The sequence below is a fragment of the Acanthaster planci genome, linkage group LG19 (genome assembly GCF_054643075.1).
Source record: "Acanthaster planci isolate LZ-2023a linkage group LG19, COTS_SCS, whole genome shotgun sequence".
Lineage (NCBI taxonomy): Eukaryota > Metazoa > Echinodermata > Asteroidea > Valvatida > Acanthasteridae > Acanthaster > Acanthaster planci.
Window position 1 is genome coordinate 2,762,958 of NC_141795.1, and position 23,897 is coordinate 2,786,854.

Below are 23,897 nucleotides of genomic sequence, written 5' to 3' on the forward strand. Positions count from 1 at the left end.
ACTTGATTGTTCCCCACAGCTATGCATCTGAAACAACCTTCCACAAAACGCCGTCAAAATCAATAAGTCTGTCTTACAAAAATATTTTGGACTTTTTATTGTGAAGCAAACCTTGGAAGCAGCAACAACCAATAACTACCTCACAAATTGAAACCTGCGACTGACATGAGAATACAGACTCCTTTTCTGATTGTATATTTGTGGCAAGACATTTTGTCACTGCATCCTACTTACTCTGTTCTGTTCAAGAGTAACTAAGAGCCTCTGCCGGAACACAGCTGCTAAATAGTTGGAATAAGCCCCCAATCGACACGAGTTACATGGATCTACCGTACATGTACATAACTCGGTGAATCACTACAGCCTACACACAGAAAATCCAAAAACATTACCATTGACAGGAAAAAAGCTACCCCACTTCCACCCCATATGAAAGTAGTGATCTTGTTGCGTTGTTAAATCTACACACAAGCACACCCGAAATACTTTTTCTGGTAAACAAGCCCCAATGTTCACTCGCATTCTTGTATGGACACTCAAGGGAAGGGGTCAAACCGTTTTGTGTCGGTTGCAGGGCAAGTATTTTTCTGGCTTTCAATTATGATTAAGTCTAATTTGGTCGGAAGTAATGAGATACTTTTTATGCATAATTAAGAATAATTCATCAGAGCACAGTGAAATTAATGAATATTTCATCTCATCTGCATCTTTTCCATTCCTCTTCATCTTTAAAAGTTGTTTGCAGGAATTAGGTAGACTTGTAACTAAAGGGAATGTGCCTGAAAACTGAGTTTTGTAGCCTTAACCAAATATGGTTTCATCAGATAGAAAGCAGTGCTGACAGTGCACTGAGCCAAAACTGCATGGGACCAGTTGAAAGCAATATTCAAACCATGAGAGTTTGACTGATAATATACTGTACTTCAGCTATGCAAATGTTTCTGTGTGCCTTTCAGATTTCATTGCTTGAGAAGCTGTATATTTAATCCGGTTTGTAAGTGTGACGTCACTTCAGTTTAAACCACGCTCGCCGCACATGCACCACACATAGAGTTTCATGCATTGATAGCCGTTTACACGGAACTGTGGAACCGGCAGTTAACACACAACTTCAGCAATCGTCCAATGGGAGCCTGCAAATCGTGACGTGTCCGCCTTTGTGATGAAGTCACTTACGAACCAGATTATCCCTATGAGCCCTGAGCTGGACCAAGAGAGGGTGCAGTTTTCCTAGCAACGGTGGCTCCTTTAGTGGGACTGCACTTCGCTGGTTCACAAACGATTATGAAATGTACACATTGCCGTCGCGTCACTACAAGCAAAATGATCACTCCTAACCAAACTGGCTCTTTCCAACCAATAGGGGGTGTTTCTGCTCAAGGCACAGAATGTGCTCCAATAATTTGTGGTAAAACTAGTCCAAGGTATTTCTGCATATATTCTTCAAGGCTAAGTAAGTCACTGTCGTGAAAACATTAAAAACAAAACAAAATCAAAACTAAAAAACCAAACAGTAAACCTAGGCAAGTTAAACAATACTTCCATGTACATACTGGTTTTCTTCAAATACTCGGAATTGTTTGTACAATTCAAACTTAAAACAACAAAAGACTGTCAGAGAAACCAGTTAGATTTCAGATGAATCACTGGACACTTCTTCACATGCAACGAAAGCTCACATTTGCAGAGGAAATAGCACTTACACCATATATTCACTGAATTTATGTAAATGTGTTTTCATTTTTAACCATTTCATTGAAATCGGACACACACGAACAAGGCCCATCATTTTCAATTGTGACAAAGAATCTTGAAAATGGAAGTTTACAATACCAGAAATTCCAACATTTTCAAACAATTTACACTGACAACATGAACAACCTCAAGAACAAAGGCGAGACACGGTGGTGGGAAATTCTTTCAATTTGGAGTGTGGTGCACGTACAAAGACACACATTTCAACAGGAAAGTTAGGTTGGAGTTGACATGAAATGCCTTTCAACTCTGTGGCCCGGGTTCAATTCCTGGCTCAGTCCAAATGTGGTTCCTAAAACATATCACCTATTTTTCCTGCACAGAGCAGAACTCCCACTGATCTTCAGAAAAGTTGAACCAAATAAAAGAAAAATGTGAATAACGTGTAAAGATAAGAGAAAAAAGAGAAAACATTTTACATTCAATAAAAAAGGCCAACCAAAAATAATACAATATTAAGATAATTTTATATCGGTATTTACATACATACATGTATCTCCACGCACCTGCTTCATGCTCACTGTTTTGACATCATTTATTTTCACGATAAATATGATTGGCTGCATTCAAAAATGGCAAACTTAACCTCTTGAATTTGATGCATGTGCATCCAACAGAGTTGAAAACGTGTGAGCACCCAAGGGCGGACCCAAGACTAAATTTTCGGGGGCCAAACTTGTTTTGGGAAGGGGCGACGTAGAATTTTTTGAAATTTTTCTCGAGTAACCTTTCGTGGCCTTTTGGAGGGGTGAGGCTGTGTTTTGGGGCTTTTTACATGCTTCTGAAAGGAAATGCAACAGACCCCCAAATTGTCATTTTCTCATTCATTTAGAAAAAAATGGGGTGGGGGCCCTAGGGGTCGAAGGGTCCTTGGGGCGGGGTGGGGACATGGTTCCTGTTCCCCCCCCCCCGGACCTGCCCTTGGGAGCGTCAAGGACAATCTTCATGAACTCTAGTGCAAAACACACAGGCATGTACTTGTTCTCATCATGTGGCATTAAACACAGAATACACAAGCATCGGACTCAAGTCTCTAGCTGGCAAATGCTAAACGGTTGCCAAAGTTTCAGGTAAATGCACATTTTGTGTCCACTGAATTGCTAACTCTAATTTTTTTTCTCTTGCCATTTGCTCCAAGTTGCAACCAAAGCTCGTAACTAATCACCCTTTGGCAACACTGGCACTAAACGTAAAACACGTTGCCTTCTGGGCATACGAAATTTGCAATATTTTTTTGAAATCTATAAGTGAACTGTACAAAACCCCTGAAAGCCCAAGGTACATGTACGCTGTTTTTATACAGTGGTTATCACACAGGTGCAGACCACATGCCCTCGTGCGTGGACATCAAACCAATGCGGGCCAAAATGAATAATAACAGAGTAAATTTAAGTTGTCGCTGTGTATGATAATTTGTCAGATATCATGAACAGCGATCAAAATCCCATTTTGTATTCCCAAGGCAATCCCATCTATCTCAAACCTAATTATGGCTATTTCTGGGGCAAAATTTCATTAACTGCCGGTACCAGAGATTAGATGCGAGACAGCCTGACTCCTGAGGGACTCTGAGTACCAGTTCACTCTTCATTTCAGGAAGGGTTTCTGGAATTTGAAAGGTACATTTTCCTGGTAAAGACAAATGATCCCACTGCCTTTGAATTTGAAAAATAAATGTTTGAATCTACATTATAATTATACACTGAAATTGTCTACGTGTGTGTATAGTACTCCGGTTACACGCATGAAAGTATGTAAATATATGCAAATTTACTGCCTTCTCATTTGACAAGCAATGTAATTAATGTCAAGCACATGCTTGATACCAGATCTTGTACATGTATTTCAAAGTCACTGCACCATGTCTGGTTTATTTTCTTGAGTCAGAAGCACGGGATAAATAATGGATACAATACATTTCGGTTGCTCACGTTGTTGAGTTCAAGTCTTGATCATAGGGATTTGATAAAAAAAAAAGACAAGAATCTTTTTTCCTGTTTTCCTGAGAACCATTTGGTTATCACTCTAGATCCAGCTCCTCAAGGAATCGGTCAAAATCGAAAGGATCATCCTCTGTGGCTGACGATTTGAAGGTTGGTTTTGTTGCCTGTACTGTTTCTGCACTGTTTGTTCTGCTCTCGTTTGGCTCATCTAACACTTGGTTTGTGGGGTTTCTGTCCAGCCCGCTCTCCTTCCCAGATTGCACTGCTGTGGACTGTGTCAAGTTCCTAGAGTCCATTGGTGTCTCTTCAATTCTGCCTGCTCCGGGAATTTTCTCCTCATTGTGCATTTCAACAACAACCCGGTCAAGGTTTGATTGCGGGGCAACGTTTGTCCTAGAGTTGTGCGGCAACTGCTCAGTTTCTGCAGGGTTTGGAGCGTCCTTTGTTGGCACTTGTTCTTGTACTGTTTCAGCTGAGACAAACTCGGGTTCAAAGTCTGAATCAGACTCCGTCGGCTCATTGGAGGCTTCTGGCGATTTAGGAGAGCTGTCTGATGTCTCTGGATGGCTAAAACCAGTAGTCGCATACCCAATACTACCGTACGGGTTATGTGCCAAGCCTGAGGGAGAAAGAAAAAGGCAATAAAATGCATGCTAGTGGACTCAAATAACCGTCGGCCTTGGGGAACTCATACAATATGTATGGATTTGTACATAGGCACGGCACAGACCCACCACCACTGTAAGGAATACAGGACATTGAGAAACAAGTAAAGATACAATATGTGCGGGTACGTGTAGCCATAATCCATGTTGTGAACGGGCTACTGTATGGCATTTACAGCTTACACAATTAATATCTATTCAATACTCCACAGACCACTTTTATCTGTACGTTCTGTTTTGACATTCGGGATTTAACGTAAAAGAAACAAAGATCATGCAATAATACAGCCAATTATAAAACCTGAGAGCTCTTTCCAGTGTATGGTGGTGGAAAATGTTCCCTCTTGAAAGGATACATACACCGACCATGCGTACATGTATAAATTTAATGTTGCTGCGTGCGTATACGAAAGTAGAAAAAATGGCTGTTGAAAGTATTTTTATTTAAAATACATCGTCTCTCAAATGGAGCCAATTTATGAGAGAACTTCACTGCCAACTGCAGGGCGACTTGAAAGCCTGCCTACGCCCAGTCATTGTCCTCTCGGGCCATGCAATGATCCAGCCGTATTATCCGGCTGACATATGACAATAGCGGGCTAGCAGTCTGCTGGCGTAATTTTTCGAGCAACTCGGAGTAACAGACAGGCAAATGAAACGTGGACAAAAGTGAGAGTGCGTAGGTTCAAGACGGACAGCTCTGCTCACGTCACACATTCATGCACCGGCGAAAACCAAGAAGGCCAAACTGAAATGTAGGGGGATGCGTAAAATCAAGAGTACCACAAAGGCACAAATAACCTCAACACCCATCATGTCACATCAATTCATACCACTTTTCAAACCACTTTTCAGAAATCTAAAATCTGATTGAAATGACAAGTTTGAATTTAAGCTTTTTCTAATTTTAGACATTCAAAAAAGTATGACAAAATCACACCAGAAAACCATCACAACATCCAATTGAAGATTGAAAATGCACTGCATATTTGTGAGTTCAGCTCCAACTCGGGTGGAAGCATAGTTCTCTAGGACACATGACAGGTACAATGTATTAAACTTCAAATTGTTGTATGGTAGACGAAATGGATGGTGTACATGTACATTCAAATGAGGTTCCATAACCCTCAGCATTTTGTACAGTGTATCAATTTGTATGTACGACATTGTGTAAAAACTACCAATCATAGATTGGATATGCATTCCATGTCGACACAAGCTGGGGATATACCTCAACCTCCTTTAACCGACAGCTGTATGTGAAAACCTCACATCATGAGGAAAGTACTGCCTGCAATTCAACTGTGCACTGGATATGTATCGCAGATGCAGGTGGCTGATTTCACTGATCTGCCATTCATCCCTGAGCTGTACCGCCAGTGTAATAAAGCAGAGACCGTGACCAATAAAAAAAAAACAACACAGGCCTTACAAATCATGGCACTGGGGATGACTGCACCAACGGCATAACATCAATATGATTTGTCACAAAAGCAAACATCCGAGGTACTTTAAACATGCGTCATGCTGGAAAAGCCACTCAGCGCAGTGTCCAAAGTAATTGACTGACATGCGTTTTTATCCAACACAACACAAGGGGCACGCAATGCTCTCGTACACGTCTACCTTAGGCATACTATGTAGTCATGGCCATTCAATGTCGGAGTCGTCATCTGAAAGAAGATAACCAGGTTGTAAGCAAAGAAGTAATGAGATGCGATGCGCACAAAACATGTACGTGTACGAGACGGACAAGATGAGTATGGATAAAACACACTTTCTAGCACTAACCAACATACATGTACATGTGTGAACATACGAGTAGGCGAGGTCATGGGGGACAAATACATGTATACTGAAATCTGGAAAAATCCAGAGAATCTCAGACAGAGGTGTACCCGCCATGCTGTCCATTCAAGGGATGATAAACGTGCATGCATAATTTCTGATTCAACTAAAAGAACTTTAAAACCCTGAAAGCACACCCTCTAATTTCCATGTACAGAGAAAACTCTAATTCTGTGGCGAGTCCTACTTGGTAAGTTCATGTTGTCCCTATAAAGAAACTCACATTTACAACTGCATCAAACCAAGTAGTTATAGTTGGCAAACAAGAATTACATACAAATTATGTGACTGGATCCCACAAAATGAGTCCTATGGTCATTTGGTTTTTTTGAAATATTCTGTTTTGGTGTGCACACCAAAGAGCAAACTGAGATCTTTTGATGTATTGCTCACTTTGGAGTCCTGACCAAAACGGACTTTAGAAGAGAGACAAATGTTGAGGAGTCCTGTTGATTTCCATCATGCAAGATTCCTTGACATGACTTCAACTTAAAAAGCAGTTGTTGTTAGGGCTGCGCCGAATATCCGAATAACTGAATATTATTTTTCGAATTTGAATATTTGAATGCAAAATTCATGAAAAGTAAGGGAAAATTTTCTTTTGTTTTAAATTAGAAACATTGCACTATGGAGGCTTGTTTCATGCAGATTCAAATGAAAAGCGTCAGAAATCTTACAACAATTTTAAAGTAAATTATTGATTGAACAATTAAAGGAATAGAAATTTTCGACAGGGCTGTAAGTCTTGTTCATCTCATAAATCTTGCAAAATCGTGGCTGGAGATACTCCTAGATGTGAGAAGCTATTATATCAATCATAATGTACAAATGTGTGTGTTATTGCAACTAATTTTGTATATGGTTTGTTCATCAACAATCTGCCGGTCGGTGTGACCGAATATTCGGATATTCAATGAAATTGAAGGTCGAATATTCGAATAGTGAATTATTCGAATTGACTCAGCCCTAGCTGTTGTGACTTGCGAATCATTATGTTTAAGGCTAGATGTAAACAGCGATGGGAAAATTGGTGCAATACCTAAGAGTATTTTGCTGTTTGTAAGGGTACAGAAGTGAGGTAAGAGAAGAGAACATCAGCCAGTGTAAGGAAATGTTTCATGGATGCTGAAGAAGGTTACGCCTTCATTTGGAGCTTACCGTTTGCTCTGACCGATTGAGATCGTGCCTTCACAGACTCTAGGAATGTTTCAAAGTCGTCCTCGTCAGCCCCGGCTCTGGTTAAAAAAAAAGGCAGAAAAGTAGAATGAAGAACTTTTTCTCAGTGAAAATTTCAAGATACTGCAGGCTGGCAATATGCATGTCTTTTCGGACATTTTCGCGTTAGGTTCTTTGCATTTGAATTTGATCCAACATTTGAAAACTTCAAACATGCAAGTCAAGAATTATGTCAGCTGGCCGGACATGGCGTTTGAGATCAGACAGTGAACCCAAATCCACTGATCAAAATAATAACACAGACAAGATATACCACGTGATAAACACCATTTTCAGCAGTCTAAAAGAAAACTCCTCAACATGCTGGCAAAGAATGAAAAAGAATCAAACAGAACTAGAGACATGCAGCCGTCATGCGATGAGCAGTTAGTTCTTTTTGTTCCATGCGTTTTCTCTTTGGACGAGACAGTGCGTACTACTGTCTGCTGGACTCACTTTTTCTTTAGCTCACTTTTTCTAAGACCATGGGAAGGTTCATATGAGGTCTTTTCCCACAACCTGAAGAATGCAAAAGTTGTTCACGGGTTAATGGAGGTTCCAAACTCGTGTGCATGCAGGATTTTAGTAAATTTGGGCGAATCACGGCAGACACGCCGTGATTAACCCTAACACTCCTCAATCCTTCACCTGTTGGAGGATTGAGGACTGTTAGGGTTAAGGAAGCGACAATGAACAATGCTGGGTGATGTGACTACCATGTAAGTGAACAACTTGGAACACAGGAGAAACGTGAACATACAAGTTAGTATTCACTCCGAGGGGCACAACCGACGGCCAGGTGTGAAGGGATGAGAGATGACTGACAAAAATCTTAAAAACTGCTCTGCCGGGAGAGAAATTCTGAAAGCAAGGGACGGGTTGAGGGAGCTGGACATCACATTACACTGGGGAGTACTGTGTTTCAGTGCAATAATATACCTGCCTGATAAAATGCTCTAAAATAACCAGAAAACACATCTAATTTTTTTTTGTGGGGGGGTTCTCAATACCAGAAAGTGAGGAAATAATCAAAGGACCCGTACCACCATGGTCAAAAAAGGGGGAAATGATAAAAAAAACTATGCAGCAATTGGAACCTGAAATGTGCAGAATAATCAATTTAAAGACAAGACTTAAAAGTGCCGATATCTAGATAAAACTATTCACTGCGCTAGGGTCGGGGATATCTACTGATAAGGTTCAACAAAGAGGTGCGTTTTGGATGGGATCTGTGGGCGACTGAAAGACGGCTCCGCAGGCAAGGAGCTGAGAGAATACAGTACTCACACATTCCACTCGCTTTCGTTGTCGCCCAACCACGAGGACTTGGCTGTCCCGTTTGCTACAGGTCTACTCCTCCGCGGTTCCCGGGCCCTCGTCTGTAACGCTGCTCTCGCCGATTCTCGCTTTGCTGCAATGTAGGCCTCTTCCTCTAGTCGGATGTTCTCCTCTTGTTTCTTAAGCTGAAATTTGTTCAGACATAAATTTAAACCAATTGTTTATGAACACAGAAATTTACAGAATATCACGGAGCCAAAAAGAACTACTTTTCTGACCCATAGGATGAGTAGATATTTAGATATTTAGCCCCTCTTGGCCGACTGTAACCCTATCCTTGCTCCACTGTTAGAAATAACAGTGTCTATACAAATTCCAAGTGGAAATCCTTTGTGAACTGAAAAATTTAACAGAAACAGTTTTGCAATGATGAAACCTTGTGGGGTGAATCGCAACCAATCCTGTAGCGTAGCAAATCGCAGGTGATGAAGCATTTTACCATGTGCATGTATATGTATAACTGACATACCTGTCGCAAGTAGGTGCTTTGAACGCGTAACATGCCAATCAATTTTCTTGCAATGCAAGGCAGATCTAGATTTGGCTTTCCCTCTTTCTAAGATGGTTCATGCACAGCGTACAAGTACTAATGACTTTGAAGAGTCAGGTTGGTGGAGTGGCTCTTTCGTTGCCTTCCACCTCTGCGACCCGGGTTCGAATCCCACCTAGGTCAGCACATGGATTGGGTTTTCAGTCCCTGCCTGATTCCATGGGTTTCCCACGAATATTTATCCGGGGTTTTCCTCCCACCTCTAAATCTGAACAACTCTTTATTGTCTTCTTAATTGTCACTTCATCCAGTAATTGGCGCTTAATGCCCCGTTGGGTAAACAGATATACATGTATAAATAAATAAAAATGGGAATCTGGCCACAAGGGAATGGCAATGGTTGATTCTTGCGTTGGTGCCTGATGACATGGCATACCTCCGAGTCAATTTCTGCATCCCTTCTCTTCTGGTCCTTGACCAGGTCGCTGTATCGCTTGTTGAGCAGATGGTCCCTCTCCGAGTCGGTTATAGCCGCCCGCTCCGACTGCTGGACCAAGTCCTGCCATGGGCACACACGCAAAACTCACACCATGAAATCACAGGTGCTTCACCCTATGCACGTTAAGTCCCAGCGTCACACTTTATTCAGGAGTCTGATTTATTATACATGTACTTATTCTGTGTACACCCCCCCTCCTAATTTCTGAATTTTTGTTTGAACCTCATCTTTCCTCTCCAAAAAAACCTACTTTTCCCCAATTTTGATAAAAACTCTCCAGTTCTTACATGTGTGCAATGTCGTATTTTCAAACACACTTTTTGAACTGTATATCAATTTCATATGAATATTACTTGTACATAAATTTTACTGTTCTTTGGCTGTATACTTTATGCCTGTTAACTGCTCTTGATCCGTGATAACAATATAAAAATTAAAAAGATTAGACATTTGAATGGTAATCCACATTCGATACTAGATAATGCCACTACAAAATCATGACACCAAACATCAGCAGGTCAGTGCCACAGTCAAGCCCTCCACAAGTCCCCATAAGTCAGCAACAAGTCAACCATCAGTCCGTCACAAGGGTAATACTTACATCCTCGATTAGACTTTCAAATTCAATCCCAACGTTGTATTCTTTGTATCGTCCACCAAAGTAGTTTACTTTACTGAAATTCCAATCAGAAAATACCTTTTTCAAAAATATATTTCATTGACAGGAAGATACATTTCTTGACTGTTACAGCGACAAATATGTGTAGATATGAAATCCCGGTATTGTAAGTAAACAGGCCAGAATACATGTAGGCCTAGGCCAGAATTTCACATTTTGTAGCAACATCCGTTATTGTTGCAAAAATGACAGACAGCAGACATGGCAGAAGCCATTTCGGACTCAAACATGCACATATGCAAACATGCTTGTTACGCCTGTATCTATGAGGACGACACATGTTAGACTAGGTACATGTATATGGGGCCAAACAAGTGTTATGGGACCTAACCAAACCTTTTTCTTTAAGTTCCATGTTTAACATGACTTTTTAAGAAGTATAAACACATAAAATTAAAACAGGTGTCCTGAAAACTACGGATTGCTAAAGTGACACTGTCATGATCTCAAATGGGGAAAATTAGCTGGTCATGTGAGACAGAGTAATCGACTGCCTGTCGTATGCCTGCGCCTACTCAACTAGTGGTCCAACATGGCCGATGAAAACAAACCATCACATGATCATAAATCATAATGCTGGATTGGATATGCTATACCCCATACATTAAGTCCTGAACGCAGCACTGCAGGCTTTGGCCTTTAAATTTTACCTTTTCCGACGGATAGAACCAAAACATGTGCCCAAACAGTTCCCCATGACTGGTTGTCGTGATACAGACAGGGAAGTTTTGAGAAATTAGCATCATTTCCGGGCCGAGCCGTCGTTTTAACACGTCTCAAAAAGCTCCCACATTGTGCACGAATGAATCAAGACACTGATGTTCAATGGGCGGTGCGGCTAGTGTAGTAGTTGACCTTGTTCCCATTGAGTCGAGTGATTTACAAATCTCTGCATCTCCCAATGTAGAGGAGGCTTTCAGCATCATCCTAAGGAATAATTTATTCCACAGATTTTGTGGAGGAGGCAAGGTACTGCAGGAACTTGTCACTTACTTGTTATCACCAACAAGATTCGAAACGCACGTGTTTTTAATTTGTCTTTTAGTCATTTTCATTTTTAAGCAAAATGTAAGCCATTTGATATGATGAAAGATCTAGGCGAAAACAAGAGACATACATGTACTTGGAAACGAGGTTGAAGCCACGTAGAATATAATACATGTAATACCGGCGCGGCAACCTTTGAACTTTTACTAGTAAACATTTTGCTACGTTTTGTAAAATTGTAGTGTACCGTGGCTGTTGAGCCTGAAAACTGTGAGACTTTTTACGATACGTTCGCTGAATTGTGGTAAACAGGGGTTCAGCAAATTTAGGAAGACGTGGACAGACCACAGGCCTAATTGTATTTTGTTTGATAATTGTCATGAGTGCATAGCTCCAGTCCATGGTAATGATGCCGAAAATTCTCATCGCTGGAGCAGGCGTTACGGGAGCTCTTTGCGCCCACATCTTAAAGCGGGACCTGCAGCACAAAATTGAGTTAGTCATATGGGAGAAGGCCAGAGGGCCGGGTAAGTAAGCCCAAGTCATGGCATGTATTGCTGTCCTTACTTTTTGGATATCGTACGTTTTTTGCTTCCCTTTTAAAAAAGTTACTAGGCCTACAGCATGTGTGGGAACATGATAGAGCAAGGACGGGAAGTTACAAGAAGATCACGAAGTTAGGCCCAGCCTACACAGTTTTAATATTACTAATTATTAGCCATCAGAAAGTGATAACAAATGAACATCCTAAAAAGTCACATTTAGTTGTGAATATATTGAAGCATTTAGTACTTAGGAAACACACTCCCTCAGTGACACAAGTCAACATGCAAATTGTCGGAGTTTGATTCAAGCATTTGTATGTTTTCTTGATACTTATGCTGCTGCTACTTACTAGGCTTTAACTTTTTTTTTCCTGATTCAGGTGGACGAATGAGCACAAGTCGAAAGTCCGATAACTCACAATGCAGTGTTGACCTTGGCGCTCAGTACATTACAGTTACACCACAGTATGCAGAAAGCCACAAAAGGTTAGAAAAACATGCCAAGTGTTAATGCACATGTAGGCTAAATGTACATCATGGACAATGTTTTTTGCACTTCCAACCTATGCCTGATTAATGTCACTTTCACCTGTTCAGTTCTTTTACCATCATTGTGATTAATGCATACACTAGGCATTGGGAATGCTATTTGTGTGAACGTCTTTGTGTAATGGAAGGATACATTATAGTTCATACATACATGCTCAGCCAATGCATGCTTTAGACTTGGTTCAGAGAGTACATAAAGAATTATTGAGAATATTGAAGTTGCTTTTTTCATAAAAGTTGGCTTTTTGTTGTGTGGATCATAATGTCAGTGAGATTAGGATTTAGAACAAGGGAAAAGAAAATCTGTTGAAATCATGCTGCGTGGCTGGAACAAATACCCAACAAACTAAGTATTTTAAAAATAACCTGATAACTTCTTTTGATACCCCTGGAATTTTGGTTCAGATAGAATTACATGACTTAGACTTCCACTCTTGCTACATATGTCAGTTTAACTTCAAACTGATTCAGAGTTAGCACGCAGCCTGTGAACGTGGCTCTATATTGGACCTGGCTTATGTTTCCCTGTGGATTGATATCAGGTACCATGAAGAGTTGATTTCCAATGGTGTCTTGGTGCCATTTGAGGGCAGAATTGAGGGATCCAAAGAGAGTGAGCCGGGCACGCTGAACTTTGTGACCCCCAACGGGAGCAGTTCAATCGTCAAACACTTTTTACAGACGTCGGGTACGTACAGTCACCGAGGAAGAAATTGGCTCCATGCATGCACAAATTTTTCACCCACTGTCCATGAAACTTAAGGTGCTTTTCACACTCCTGATATGTAATCAGGTCCTATTCCTCCGTGTTCATCGCTCACAGTTTACATATAGTGAACGGTCTTGAGTGCAGTTTGAGAATAATTTCACCAGGTGATGCATGGAATGTTCAATTTAATGAAATGAAGCTAATGCCATGGAACATTCCATCTGCCGTCATGTAAAAAATTCTCTTTCCATTGCATGAATGTCAAAACCTTTTTGTATTTGTGTCATTCATAATAATGCCTGAATTAATCCCTGCACCACTTATGAGATCAGAAATTTAGTGCGACCACAAAAATGGAACGTCTATTTACCAGTGGAATTTTGTTGTGTGGTCGTGCCATGAAGTGGGACAAATAATGCAGTGACACGTGATCAAGGATCCATCATTCAGGTGATGGACGTTCATTCAGGCGTGTACATTCTGTGACATATACCTAGGTGCCACAGTAGATTACCAACATCACCTCTCAAAACTGGAAGCAGCGAATGTACACGAGTCAACCCAACCAGAGATTCCGTCGGTGAAGATGTTCCTGGACACGCTGTCCGATGACACGGCAGTCAAACCAGCAACCACAGAGAAAGGGACGAGGATTAAAATAGTGGCCAACCCACAGGAGGAGCGGGCTGCAGGAAGCCAGCACGATGAGGTCTTTGATGCAGTGATCTTAACGATGCCGACGGGGCAGGTCCTACAACAGAAGGGTCTTGTACAGGAAGCGCTGGGTAAGATTGATATACTTTGCTCCACTCTGATTCTAACATGACATGATAAATGCATAAAGATGTCTGTCACCATTCTTGAAAGTGAGAGATGTGTTGTGTGAGCAAATTGTTAAATGGAAGCTTAGAAGTGAAAGGACTGACTTTTTAATCCCTTTAATTTGTAGATTTCATGTCACTTTGGTCAGCGAGCAGTTGGCAGAAGATTTTGTTTTTTACATCAAATTGAATCTTTCAAGTGTTTATCATGCACTAGGCTTCATTGTTAACACAGTCAGGATGCAGAAGAACTAAAAACCAGAATGAATGAAGAAAAATTCTTTATGTAAAAATGCTTTTCCTGTAGAAAAATCGTTGATCACCCTTTTGAACAATTACATTTACAAAGTTTTCTTTGGGGGGAGGGGTGCTGGTGAAACCTAAGTTGAAATGAGTACCACAGCGCCGTGTTATATTCTCTTGCCATGATTCACAGCAAAGAACGCCCTGATGAAATCACATCTTCAGTCCGTGCGTTACTCCTCTCGCTATGCCCTGGGTCTGTTCTACAAGCCAGGGACGGCACTCGATCTTCCATGGTGCGCTCGCTACGTGCAGGGGGATCCTTGCATCCGGTGGATTTCGGCGGATGTAAAGAAAAGAGGAGCAGGTAGATAGAGTGGGGGTGTGGGGACCATCACGGTTGAGTGGGTTGGAGTTGATCATTTTATTTTCTTTGGATTTGCTTGTTTTGTATCATACTGTTGCTTTTTTTGAATCTGCTTCGAGCGGGAACAAAAGATAGTGCGTTTTTAAATGAAATTGACAGGACGAACTCACCGCATGTGCACGCAAGTTTATATGCATTTGACGACCGAGACAAGCTAGGAATGGTCCATTGCATTCTCAACTAGTTTTGGGCTAAGTAAAATGCACCTTTACTCCTGCAGTTATTTAGTGGGATTGCTGTGGGTTTCTACTGTCTTATACATGTAGATGCAGGCAGCCTGGGCCCATCCCTTGTCGTTCACACAAGTGTACCATTCGGCATTCAGCACCTTGAAGCAGACAAAGATGAGATTCAGCGAATCATCATGCAGCACTTGTACCAGTTGCTGCCTGACCTCCCAGAACCGGCAGAGGTCAAATGCCTGAGGTGGCGTTACTCACAGGTACATGTGTGAGTGAGCAGACCTTTGCATATACATCGTATGTTGTAACATTTTCATCTTAATCCGCGGCTTGGATCATGCGAATTTGTAATTTCTTTGTAAGGGCAGTCAGAAGGATATGCCGAGGCCACCCCTCTGCCCAAACCAAACTTTTGTTGTCCTGTAGTCTACGTTAGAGTCTGGTCTTGTGAACACCGCTTTTTCAATTATGCCAAACATTCTGCACTCTATTATCAGATAAAAGTCTGTTGATTTCAAATATTTATACAGGTCTATTCAAACTGTATGTTTATTGGTCATTGTCTGGCTGCATTTGTCTTGTCAGGTGACCACACCCTACGAAGGCAACCCCGGCTGCATCTTCCTAGCTCGTCTGCCGACCTACGCTGTGGTTGCCGCGGGAGACGCATTCACACACTCCAACCTGGACGGCTGCATTTCGTCTGCAGAGACCACGTGCGAAAGGCTGGTGGAGTATTTCACCGAAACCAATCAGCTGTAAGGCACGGCAAAACGAGGCCAGAGTACCAGTCTTTAAACTGGTGTTGAGAGAGTTTTGAAAGTTGGAAAAAGCCAGTTTTGTCGTGGAGTACACTCTCACGATGAGTACTTCTGCATGAGTACGACTTCATGAAAAATTGTTCTTATGAGTAGGAGTTTGAATACATTTTCATGAACATGAGTACAAGTGTGAGTACCAAAATGGTATTTGATTATTAGTACAAGTTCCACAACACCGTAATGTGGGAATACCCAAGTTCCACAACACCATAATGTGGGAATACTCAAGTTCCACAACACCGTAATGTGGGAATACTCAAGTTCCACAACACTGTAATGTCTGAATACTCAAGTTCCACAACAACATAATGTCTGAATACTCAAGTTCCACAACAACATAATGTGGGAATACTCAAGTTCCACAACACTGTAACGTGGGATTAAGCTTTCAAACATTTTAGAATTATTATGTAATTAAGTGGAATTGTTCTTACATACAGTGTATACGTGTGTACATGTTCATACAAACAAAATTTCTGTGACTTCCATCCTCTTAGGACACATTTACAACATCCAGATTCAGATTTTTGTCCTTATTCTTGAGATTTGGCAACATTTTTGGCAGTGATATGGTAATTTATCCTGAATATTGAGAATGTGGTAGGCTTATAAGGCACTGATCATTAATTCAGAACCAGTGTGTTCGAAATTTAATTCTCTTAGGTCTGTTTGATCCACGCCTCAGGGTAACATTGTTCTTGAGATGTGGTTGATATGATGCGCATTGAAATCCATGATCAGTGGTTATGTGGTTCATGTACAAAAACATTATATATGCCTTGGAGACAATTGAGTTTGCATGCAAAACTCAAATTATCTCCAATTATATTCAGGAAAATTATCCTGGCCCCTGGGGGGTCAGGATATGAGCAGTGTACGAGTATTACTCAGAAAAGTAAAGCAGATTCAATCCATTCTTTTCACTGGGAGTCTTTTGGAAACTCCAATTCAGATCTTAAAGATTCATGCACAAATGGATGTAGCAATAATTGTAAAAATGAAATCATATGGAGATTTATTTTCACAGTACAGATTAACGCCCATAAGAGTACATATTTCTGGGACGTCTGTACAAAATATGCAAAGCCACTACATTCTAGTGTGTATTGCAACATTGGTATATTAGCCCATATTGACTAGTGTCTTAGTTTCTTTAGCATTTGCCATTAATTCCAAGTTACACCTGCTGTTTGTTTTTTTTAATGTTGGGAGCTATTCAAATTTTGTTTTTCTTAATAAGCCCAAAGAAATACCTCTATAAATAAAGACATGATATGAATGCCACCTACCTCTTGACACCGAAATTGTTTCTTTATATCAACTGGCTGTCTCTATATTCACCAAGAAAGATAGTTACCTCATTTTAATATCGTGCCATTAATTCCATGTAACAATCACTGTGCCTTGTAAATATTACAAGCTATTTGGAAACGTGTGAAAAATGTTTGGCTTTTTAAAGTACAAAAAATCCACTGGGATATTTGTGTATCTTAAAATAATAAATGCAAGTTCTGTCTGAACTTTCAGAAGAAAAACAAGCCAAATACGTGTAACCATGAATGAGTTTGTGGTAATCAACTTGTGTGGAAATGCATTCTGTTCTTCGTAATTGTATTTTGCTTCCAGTCAACACTTATGCTTGTCTCATTACCTTAAGTAACACACCCTATTCTGTTAACGAGGCACTGTTTAAACAACTTTTTTAAAAAGATTTTGTCTGCATTTTTATCTGGTTCATTTAAATATAGTTTTTCTTTTTATTAACCTGGCTGTGCACAGGACGGTAAGTCTTCAGACTGCAGACTGTATTCGGTATTTTCCTTTCTGCCTGTAACATCATCCAGCTTTATATTGTCTATTCTTTAATTTCCACAGCAAACGAGAATGTGACAAGTTGGAAATGGAACATGGTGCAGAGGCTTAGAGTACAGCAGCTACAAGAGACAAGCAGCATCTTAAAGTTGAATCCCCTGCCGGTAGCATTGTGCTATTATATTGAAATACGGGTAATTCCAGAAATTGGGGGTCCGAAAGTGCGACATTTTTGTGTCCCTGTTACATCTGACCTTTGTTCTTTGACATGGAAATATCACCAGAAGTAATTTCAAACTATTACTATTTGTTTGGCAGGTAATTTGCATGAATTCATCACTCTTGGAAATGAGAAAAGTGTGCTCTGGACTTACATGTACAAAATCCCATGTCAGATGTGACAGGGACATAAAAAAAATGCACCCCTAATTTCTGGCATCACCCACAGGTGAATTAAGGAGTGTCAGGATAAGAAATCCTGGCAAATGTGCTCATGGTGGACACAGGAAAAGAAATAGCAATGCAAAGTAACTACTGTTCGGAATTTCAGAGATCGACACCAACTTGCGAGAGTATTTACTTGTAAGTTGTTCTTCAGTTTATGACATTTTCATTAAATCAAATCCATTGCAAAAACAGAGATTTCTTTTGCAATATAAGTATCTCTTTTTAATTAATAAATAAGAAAAACACCACATATACAGTACTTGATCACAACCACGTCTCACACAGTGTCTCCTTACAAAGGTAATTTCTAAATCTGTGCAAATAATGTCATCCTTTATCTTTTGTTATTGATGGTTTCCACAGACTCATACTTAGAAAAATCAAGTGAAAAATTTACAAGCTGTAACATATTTCTGAGTACTCTACTTTTAGTCAGATTGAACAGTAACTACGAGGAAAAATCACAAATCTCTATCAAGGCACTGCCAAACAATTCTATTTATAGTGATGGACTTGGTAAATACAAAAGGAATCTCTTGGAGATACGCTATCACTAACACTTGGCACAGTTGAAATTTACTGATAGGGTATATTATACAGTGCTAATGAAAGAAGGTATTCAGGTAGATTTCAATTGCAAGTTGTTTTTGTCAAGCTACAACCATGAAATTAATTAACAGTATGAAACCTCCAAATATTATTCAGTGAGGCAACAAGATGACAACATTCTTTGGAGAGAGCCTTACACATTCCTTTACGTTGCAAAATTGAAATAAAAAATTCCTAGGCACTAAGTTCTCAATACGGTAAACTTATCCGCATTTGAAAAAAAGCTCCACAATGCACAACCTAGCACTAATCATTCCCTGTACACATACAGCTGACGAGTTAAAATCGTCGAATGCCTGAGAAATCTGCTCTCAAAAATGATTTAAACATTATCCTCTAAAAATGTTCAGGTCGAAGAGAAGCAAATTTAAAAATGTAAACAAAGTAAAAATAGAACTGTTAATGACATGTTGCAGCGACAAAAAAAATTACACCAAAAGTGGAGCTTGTTGGAACGGTCTCAAGCTTGTAAACAAAAACAGCAAGTTGTGTGATATGAGACATGTTTCCAACAGAACAAAGTGCGCAAGAAGGAACACGTGTTAGTTTTCTGTGTTTGAAATCAGTGCAAGTCACAATGGAAATCTGAAATTTTGAGAAAGCAAGTTTTCGTTTTTAACCCTCAATAGTCACAAAAGTTTCAAACATTTAACGGAAGTTGGCAGCACAGGTTCCATTGCAGTGACACGTGTCGACTTTCACTCTGGGCTAAAAGCTGTGAGCGCAATATACATGTATTTGCACTGAGTGCCAGTACATATTCACCCCCTTGGCAAGATTAACGTAGCTTTTGTGTGAAAAAGTGCAGAACAATGAAAAGCTAAAGAACTGAGAGACATCGGTCAAGGGGTCTGTTCCAGGCCAACCTAGGGTGAATTTGCATTAGGATTTGATGTTCTCGTGTGGAAAGGCCTTCATTGCAGACTCGTTACCCGATGAGATAACCAAACTCTTTACCTTAGTATTAAGCAATGAATGATGGTACATGTAGAAAGGGAATCCCCTCAACAAAATATTAACACCTTTTTCTTTTAATTATAATTCCACTTTTCTTTCTTTCTTGGTCTTCTTGCCATCTTTGTTTTTGGCAACCTTCGCACAATGGCGTCCTTCATCGTAACACAAGAATTTCTGCAGCTCCTTTTCCTTGTAGGCATTGTAAATGTTTTCCTCCTCCAAGTCTCCAGCGTACTGGGTGCACACTTCCCTCATTCTGAGCAGATGGTTACAAAGGACAACAAAACACACTGAAATATACACTTGGTGTTGTAGGTGTTGCAAAAATAGCGCCCTCTTTTGTTTTACTAAAGACAATCCCTTCACAAGGTCAATGAACGTGTGCACTGGAACGTGACCATGAATTCTGATCACGTTTGGTTTCATCGAAAGGAGAGTCTCGACGTCACAGATTTGCTGATCCCTAAAGTATCCCCACAGAAATGTCGGAGGTGGGATTCGAACCCACGCCCCCCATTTGGGACCTGAGTCAGGACTGTGGCATATGCAACACATGTAATGGAATGAATTAGTTCAGTCGGTATCGCCACTGACCTGCCGGGCCATTTGCCACCTCCTTGCATGATGCCAGGAACGTCTTTGGTGCTCAGGCCTGGTCCCGCTAACCGCTTCACTCCCTTGATTTCTTTGATTCCAACTCTGTCGAAAGCAAATAAAAAAATAACGGTCAGCCCCTTCGTCCATTAAGAAGAATCACAGGGCCTTCCCTCGATCATTAAATAGCCACGATGATCCAGTAAGTGTGCTCTCTGATGGCACAGAGCATGTTTGTGCTGCGCTAGTGCGCTGTGCTGCGGTGGGTTTATCAGAAAGGAGGTCCATATCTGGACATCGCTTGATGCTCTGTGCACAAACCTTCTGAGACTGATCTGAAAATTTCTAGGTGTATTCTGACACGTCTAACAAGTAATTGGTTCAATATTTCCACAGCTAAATGTGACATTTTAGGACGTTAACACTTTCTGATAGCTAATAAACCACTGCAAGGGAAAATAAGTGACCTCCGTTTATAGAAGTCTGACCGATTCTTGCTTAAGCAATCTTGGCTGTTTTCAATGAAAATGTCATCAGTTCTGTGTAGCAGGAATCTTTTAATGCAAAGACAGTACCTTGCATGAAATAAATAAGAAGGCACTTACGAGCTGAACTCGTCACTGCAGACCTCGTCAACAGCATCCAGGATGTCCGATTCATATAAGTTCTTCTTCAAGGAGGGCCTCTTCTCGTTCATCTTGTCAAACTTTGTCTCAAGCTGCGATACAACAAAGTAGTTTACGATTACGCGCAGAAAAATGCACGTGTGGGATGGTGGGATGTCTTTCGATCAATCAGTTTCAACCACAGCTTGGCCACTGCAACTATGTAACATTTGCCTCCCGCGTCACAGCCTCCGGTTACCTGTAATATTTCATTATCAAATGCTACTTCACAGAGCACAAACTGTACGATGTTATGAGCTTAACCACTTGCTGCTGGGGGGCCCAATTTCGGGCACCGTGTGTTTATACGCAGCGCCGGGGCGCCTGGTTTCGGACAAAAGAGCTGGTCTGTGTAACAAAAGACTGTACTCGGAACAAAGGACCTGCTGCTGGGAACTGCCATCATTTTTTGACTTCCATTTTTCGATGGTAATCCGGCTCTGTTTTGAAACAGTATACCACTGTTTTGGGCATAGCGCACCTGCGGATTAGCACCGCGGACTAAAGTGCTCCAGGGCCCCATTGACGAGCGACACAGCACCGCTGCTCGCTAATCCAGCTGCGTATGAAAAGACGCCACTGGCATTCACTGGAACAAAGGAAATTATGTAACATCTCACAATTCTGGGCTCTCTTTTAAAGGCCTGGGTTGAATACTCGGGCATCAATGAAGGTTGCCTGACAGATTAGAGTAGCCACCAGAGAGTCGTTCGTGTGGGTGTAAACATCCAGTAAATAAACACGTGAGTGTTTGAAGAATTTTAAAAATGAAAAATCTTGAAAAGGTCCCGCCATCTCATCCCGCTCAAGAGAAATCCATCCCAGCAGGAAGTGGTTAATAGGAGGCACAATTTGAACAACTACGCAGAATCTCCCCAAATTTCAGTTGTCAAGGAAAAGTTTGACGTTTCAGTTGCAGAATGATTCTCTGAAGCTTACCATGTGTGCTACTATTTGGCACGCATCACAAAGCAGTTGGTCTGGCATGTGTAGTGAGTGGTGATCTTCGTCATCGAGATCAGGGGTAGTGAAGGACATCTTACCAGACGAGGCAAAACCAGAATCATACACCTTTGAAAATTTTCAAAAACAAGAAACATGAAACAATTCCCAGCGTGAATTGACAGGCAAACACCTGATCATGTCAAGATGTTAAAAAAGGCACTTGGTTGAGTTGGACAAGGGTCCGCTGGGATTTTGGATGGGAAGAGTTCCATATAAGGATGCCATAATTAGCCTCTACAGTGACCTCTTTGCCGTCAGAGAGCAAAAACGTGGCCAGAAAAGGTCAATTTAGGAGGGCAAAACTTAGAAAACACATGGAATTTTTCAGACAAGTCCCATAGGGTTTGTGCACAGGGTGTCAAGTTGAGTTCTTCTCTTTCCTTTGTTGACAACATATTAGGCCAATTTAGGGAAAAAATGTTGCATCCTGACTCCACTTTTCTCATCATAATCATCTCAATGAAAGTCAGGCTTACAGAAATGCAGGAAAGACACAAATTCTGGACTGAGAAACATTTACTGATGTTGCTTAATACTTAAAAAATTCTCTTCACTCCCTATAGACTTTGTACTCAACTGCTGAAGTGAAGTCAGGATGCAACATTTTTTCCCAATTTAGACATGAACATGATGAGTACAGGGACCTTTATCTCAGTCTTGTGGCCAATTTCCGGACAGGCCCCACCCCCTTTTGATTTTAGCGGGTGCATCTCATATTCATAAATTGTCATGAAATATAAATTAATAAATGATCTCTAAAGAAGGCCTAGCTAGTCTGAATTAAAGGAACAGAATGTCAATATTCCACACAACAGGTTAAAAGCTCACGAGCAGCTTAAAACTCAGCGAAAAGAGTCGCTGAAAACCACGTAAGGACTACCGTAAAGCCTACCCCCGTACCTCGGCATCTGGGTCGGGCTCGAACTTCATTCCTCCTCCGGCTAACACGAGCGCCACTAGCCCGCTAACCAGCACGGCGAAGGTGACGACCACCCACTCCCACGGCAACGGACGCTTTGACATGTTTACAGCAGGCGAATTCTAGCTCAAAATAATGATCTGTGATAACTTCGGGAGAGTTGCAAGATCTATGCTTCACATTCAAGGGAAACCAGCAAGAGATTACCGAGTTACTGAGCTCAACAGGCAATTAATTATAAACGACAAACAACCTGTTATTGTTCCACCACCGTATCCGCCACTCGCTACGGTACACAAATCACTATTGCATGCATTAAGTTTACGACCCGTTATGATACGCATAATCGCGATGCGTTTTACACGTGTCCAATGGCAAAGCCACGCAACGAATAGTCTTGGTTTCAAGACGTTAGTGCTTGATAGCGAACACCGTGCATAGTGCGCCCCCAACGACTCATAATTAGACGTGCGCCAGCTCTCACTAAACTAGTTGTGCGAGGGCGCTCTTCAACAGAAATAAAACAACTATCGATCACTGACGTCTTGGACCAAGACTACGCAACAAATGGCTTAAGGACACGTCGTGTAAACACTAGTACCAATTGGAGGCGGGACCCAGGATTTCCAAAGAAAAAAAGAGAAGGGATGCTCGAAATGGAGTTGACACCTCAAAAACACGAGTGGGGCAAATTTTGTTCCCATCCAGATGAAATTTCATGTTTTTAAAGTTATCAAATAACCAGTTTAGAGAATGAAGAAACTGGAAAAAAGAGGATATGTAGGCCTACATCACGTCCTACATGTACATGTACTTTGAAAAGTGGACATGGGGATGCGTTCCTCGGTACATATGGATGTGGCTCAGCAAACTGAAAACTGACAAATTTCCAACATTTTTTCAGCTTCCTTCTGGTTCGTTTGTATAACTGGCAATACTATCCAATATTCTGATAATCGGTCAAGAGCTTGTCTAAGATACCTCTGATTGAGCCGACTAATAAATTATACTAATCACATAAACTTCCAAAGAAAAAAGTTAAGATCGGAGCAAATCTGACATTATTGTGGTTAAAAAAAAGAAACGAATTTTTGTTTTGCGAAATAAAAATATCAAGTTATAAATCAATCTGCTGTGGAGTTCTTAGGGGATCAATCCCAGCGCATATCGATT

The 23,897-nt window shown here is 40.9% G+C and overlaps 3 protein-coding genes across 6 annotated transcripts; 1 reads left to right on the top strand and 2 right to left on the bottom strand.

Moving 5' to 3' along the window:
- Positions 1–69: 69 nt before the first annotated feature.
- On the bottom strand, positions 70–11,313 carry LOC110991217 (uncharacterized). Of its 2 annotated transcripts, XM_022256528.2 has the most exons (7): positions 11,083–11,313; positions 10,355–10,427; positions 9,691–9,813; positions 8,714–8,889; positions 7,883–7,945; positions 7,370–7,446; positions 70–4,317 (listed from the first exon to the last, which is right to left on the bottom strand). In XM_022256528.2, exons 1-7 carry the CDS (start codon positions 11,127–11,129, stop codon positions 3,776–3,778), a joined length of 1,101 nt encoding a protein of 366 aa, XP_022112220.2. In that variant the 5' UTR covers positions 11,130–11,313; the 3' UTR covers positions 70–3,775. The 2 variants fall into 2 exon arrangements, with proteins under 2 accessions (XP_022112220.2, XP_022079114.2); XM_022223422.2 differs by lacking the exon at positions 7,883–7,945 and having other exon boundaries at positions 11,083–11,312.
- Positions 11,314–11,577: 264 nt separating this feature from the next.
- rnls (renalase, FAD dependent amine oxidase) lies at positions 11,578–19,023 on the top strand. 3 transcript variants are annotated; one of them, XR_015428387.1, is made up of 8 exons: positions 11,578–11,946; positions 12,345–12,450; positions 13,056–13,201; positions 13,720–14,007; positions 14,480–14,653; positions 14,980–15,155; positions 15,481–16,424; positions 16,458–17,004. XR_015428387.1 is itself a non-coding variant. In XM_022256403.2 (8 exons), exons 1-8 carry the CDS (start codon positions 11,820–11,822, stop codon positions 17,638–17,640), a joined length of 1,239 nt encoding a protein of 412 aa, XP_022112095.2. In that variant the 5' UTR covers positions 11,578–11,819; the 3' UTR covers positions 17,641–19,023. The 3 variants fall into 3 exon arrangements, 2 of the variants coding, with proteins under 2 accessions (XP_022112095.2, XP_087005284.1); XM_022256403.2 differs by lacking the exon at positions 16,458–17,004 and adding an exon at positions 17,592–19,023 and having other exon boundaries at positions 15,481–15,653; XM_087149158.1 differs by having other exon boundaries at positions 15,481–17,004.
- On the bottom strand, positions 18,171–23,052 carry LOC110973859 (marginal zone B- and B1-cell-specific protein-like). Its single transcript, XM_087149159.1, has 6 exons — positions 22,706–23,052; positions 21,740–21,871; positions 20,741–20,853; positions 20,136–20,240; positions 18,825–19,797; positions 18,171–18,786 (listed from the first exon to the last, which is right to left on the bottom strand). The coding sequence occupies exons 1-5, from the start codon at positions 22,826–22,828 to the stop codon at positions 19,620–19,622; spliced, it is 651 nt and encodes a 216-aa protein (XP_087005285.1). The 5' UTR covers positions 22,829–23,052; the 3' UTR covers positions 18,171–18,786; positions 18,825–19,619.
- Positions 23,053–23,897: the final 845 nt, after the last annotated feature.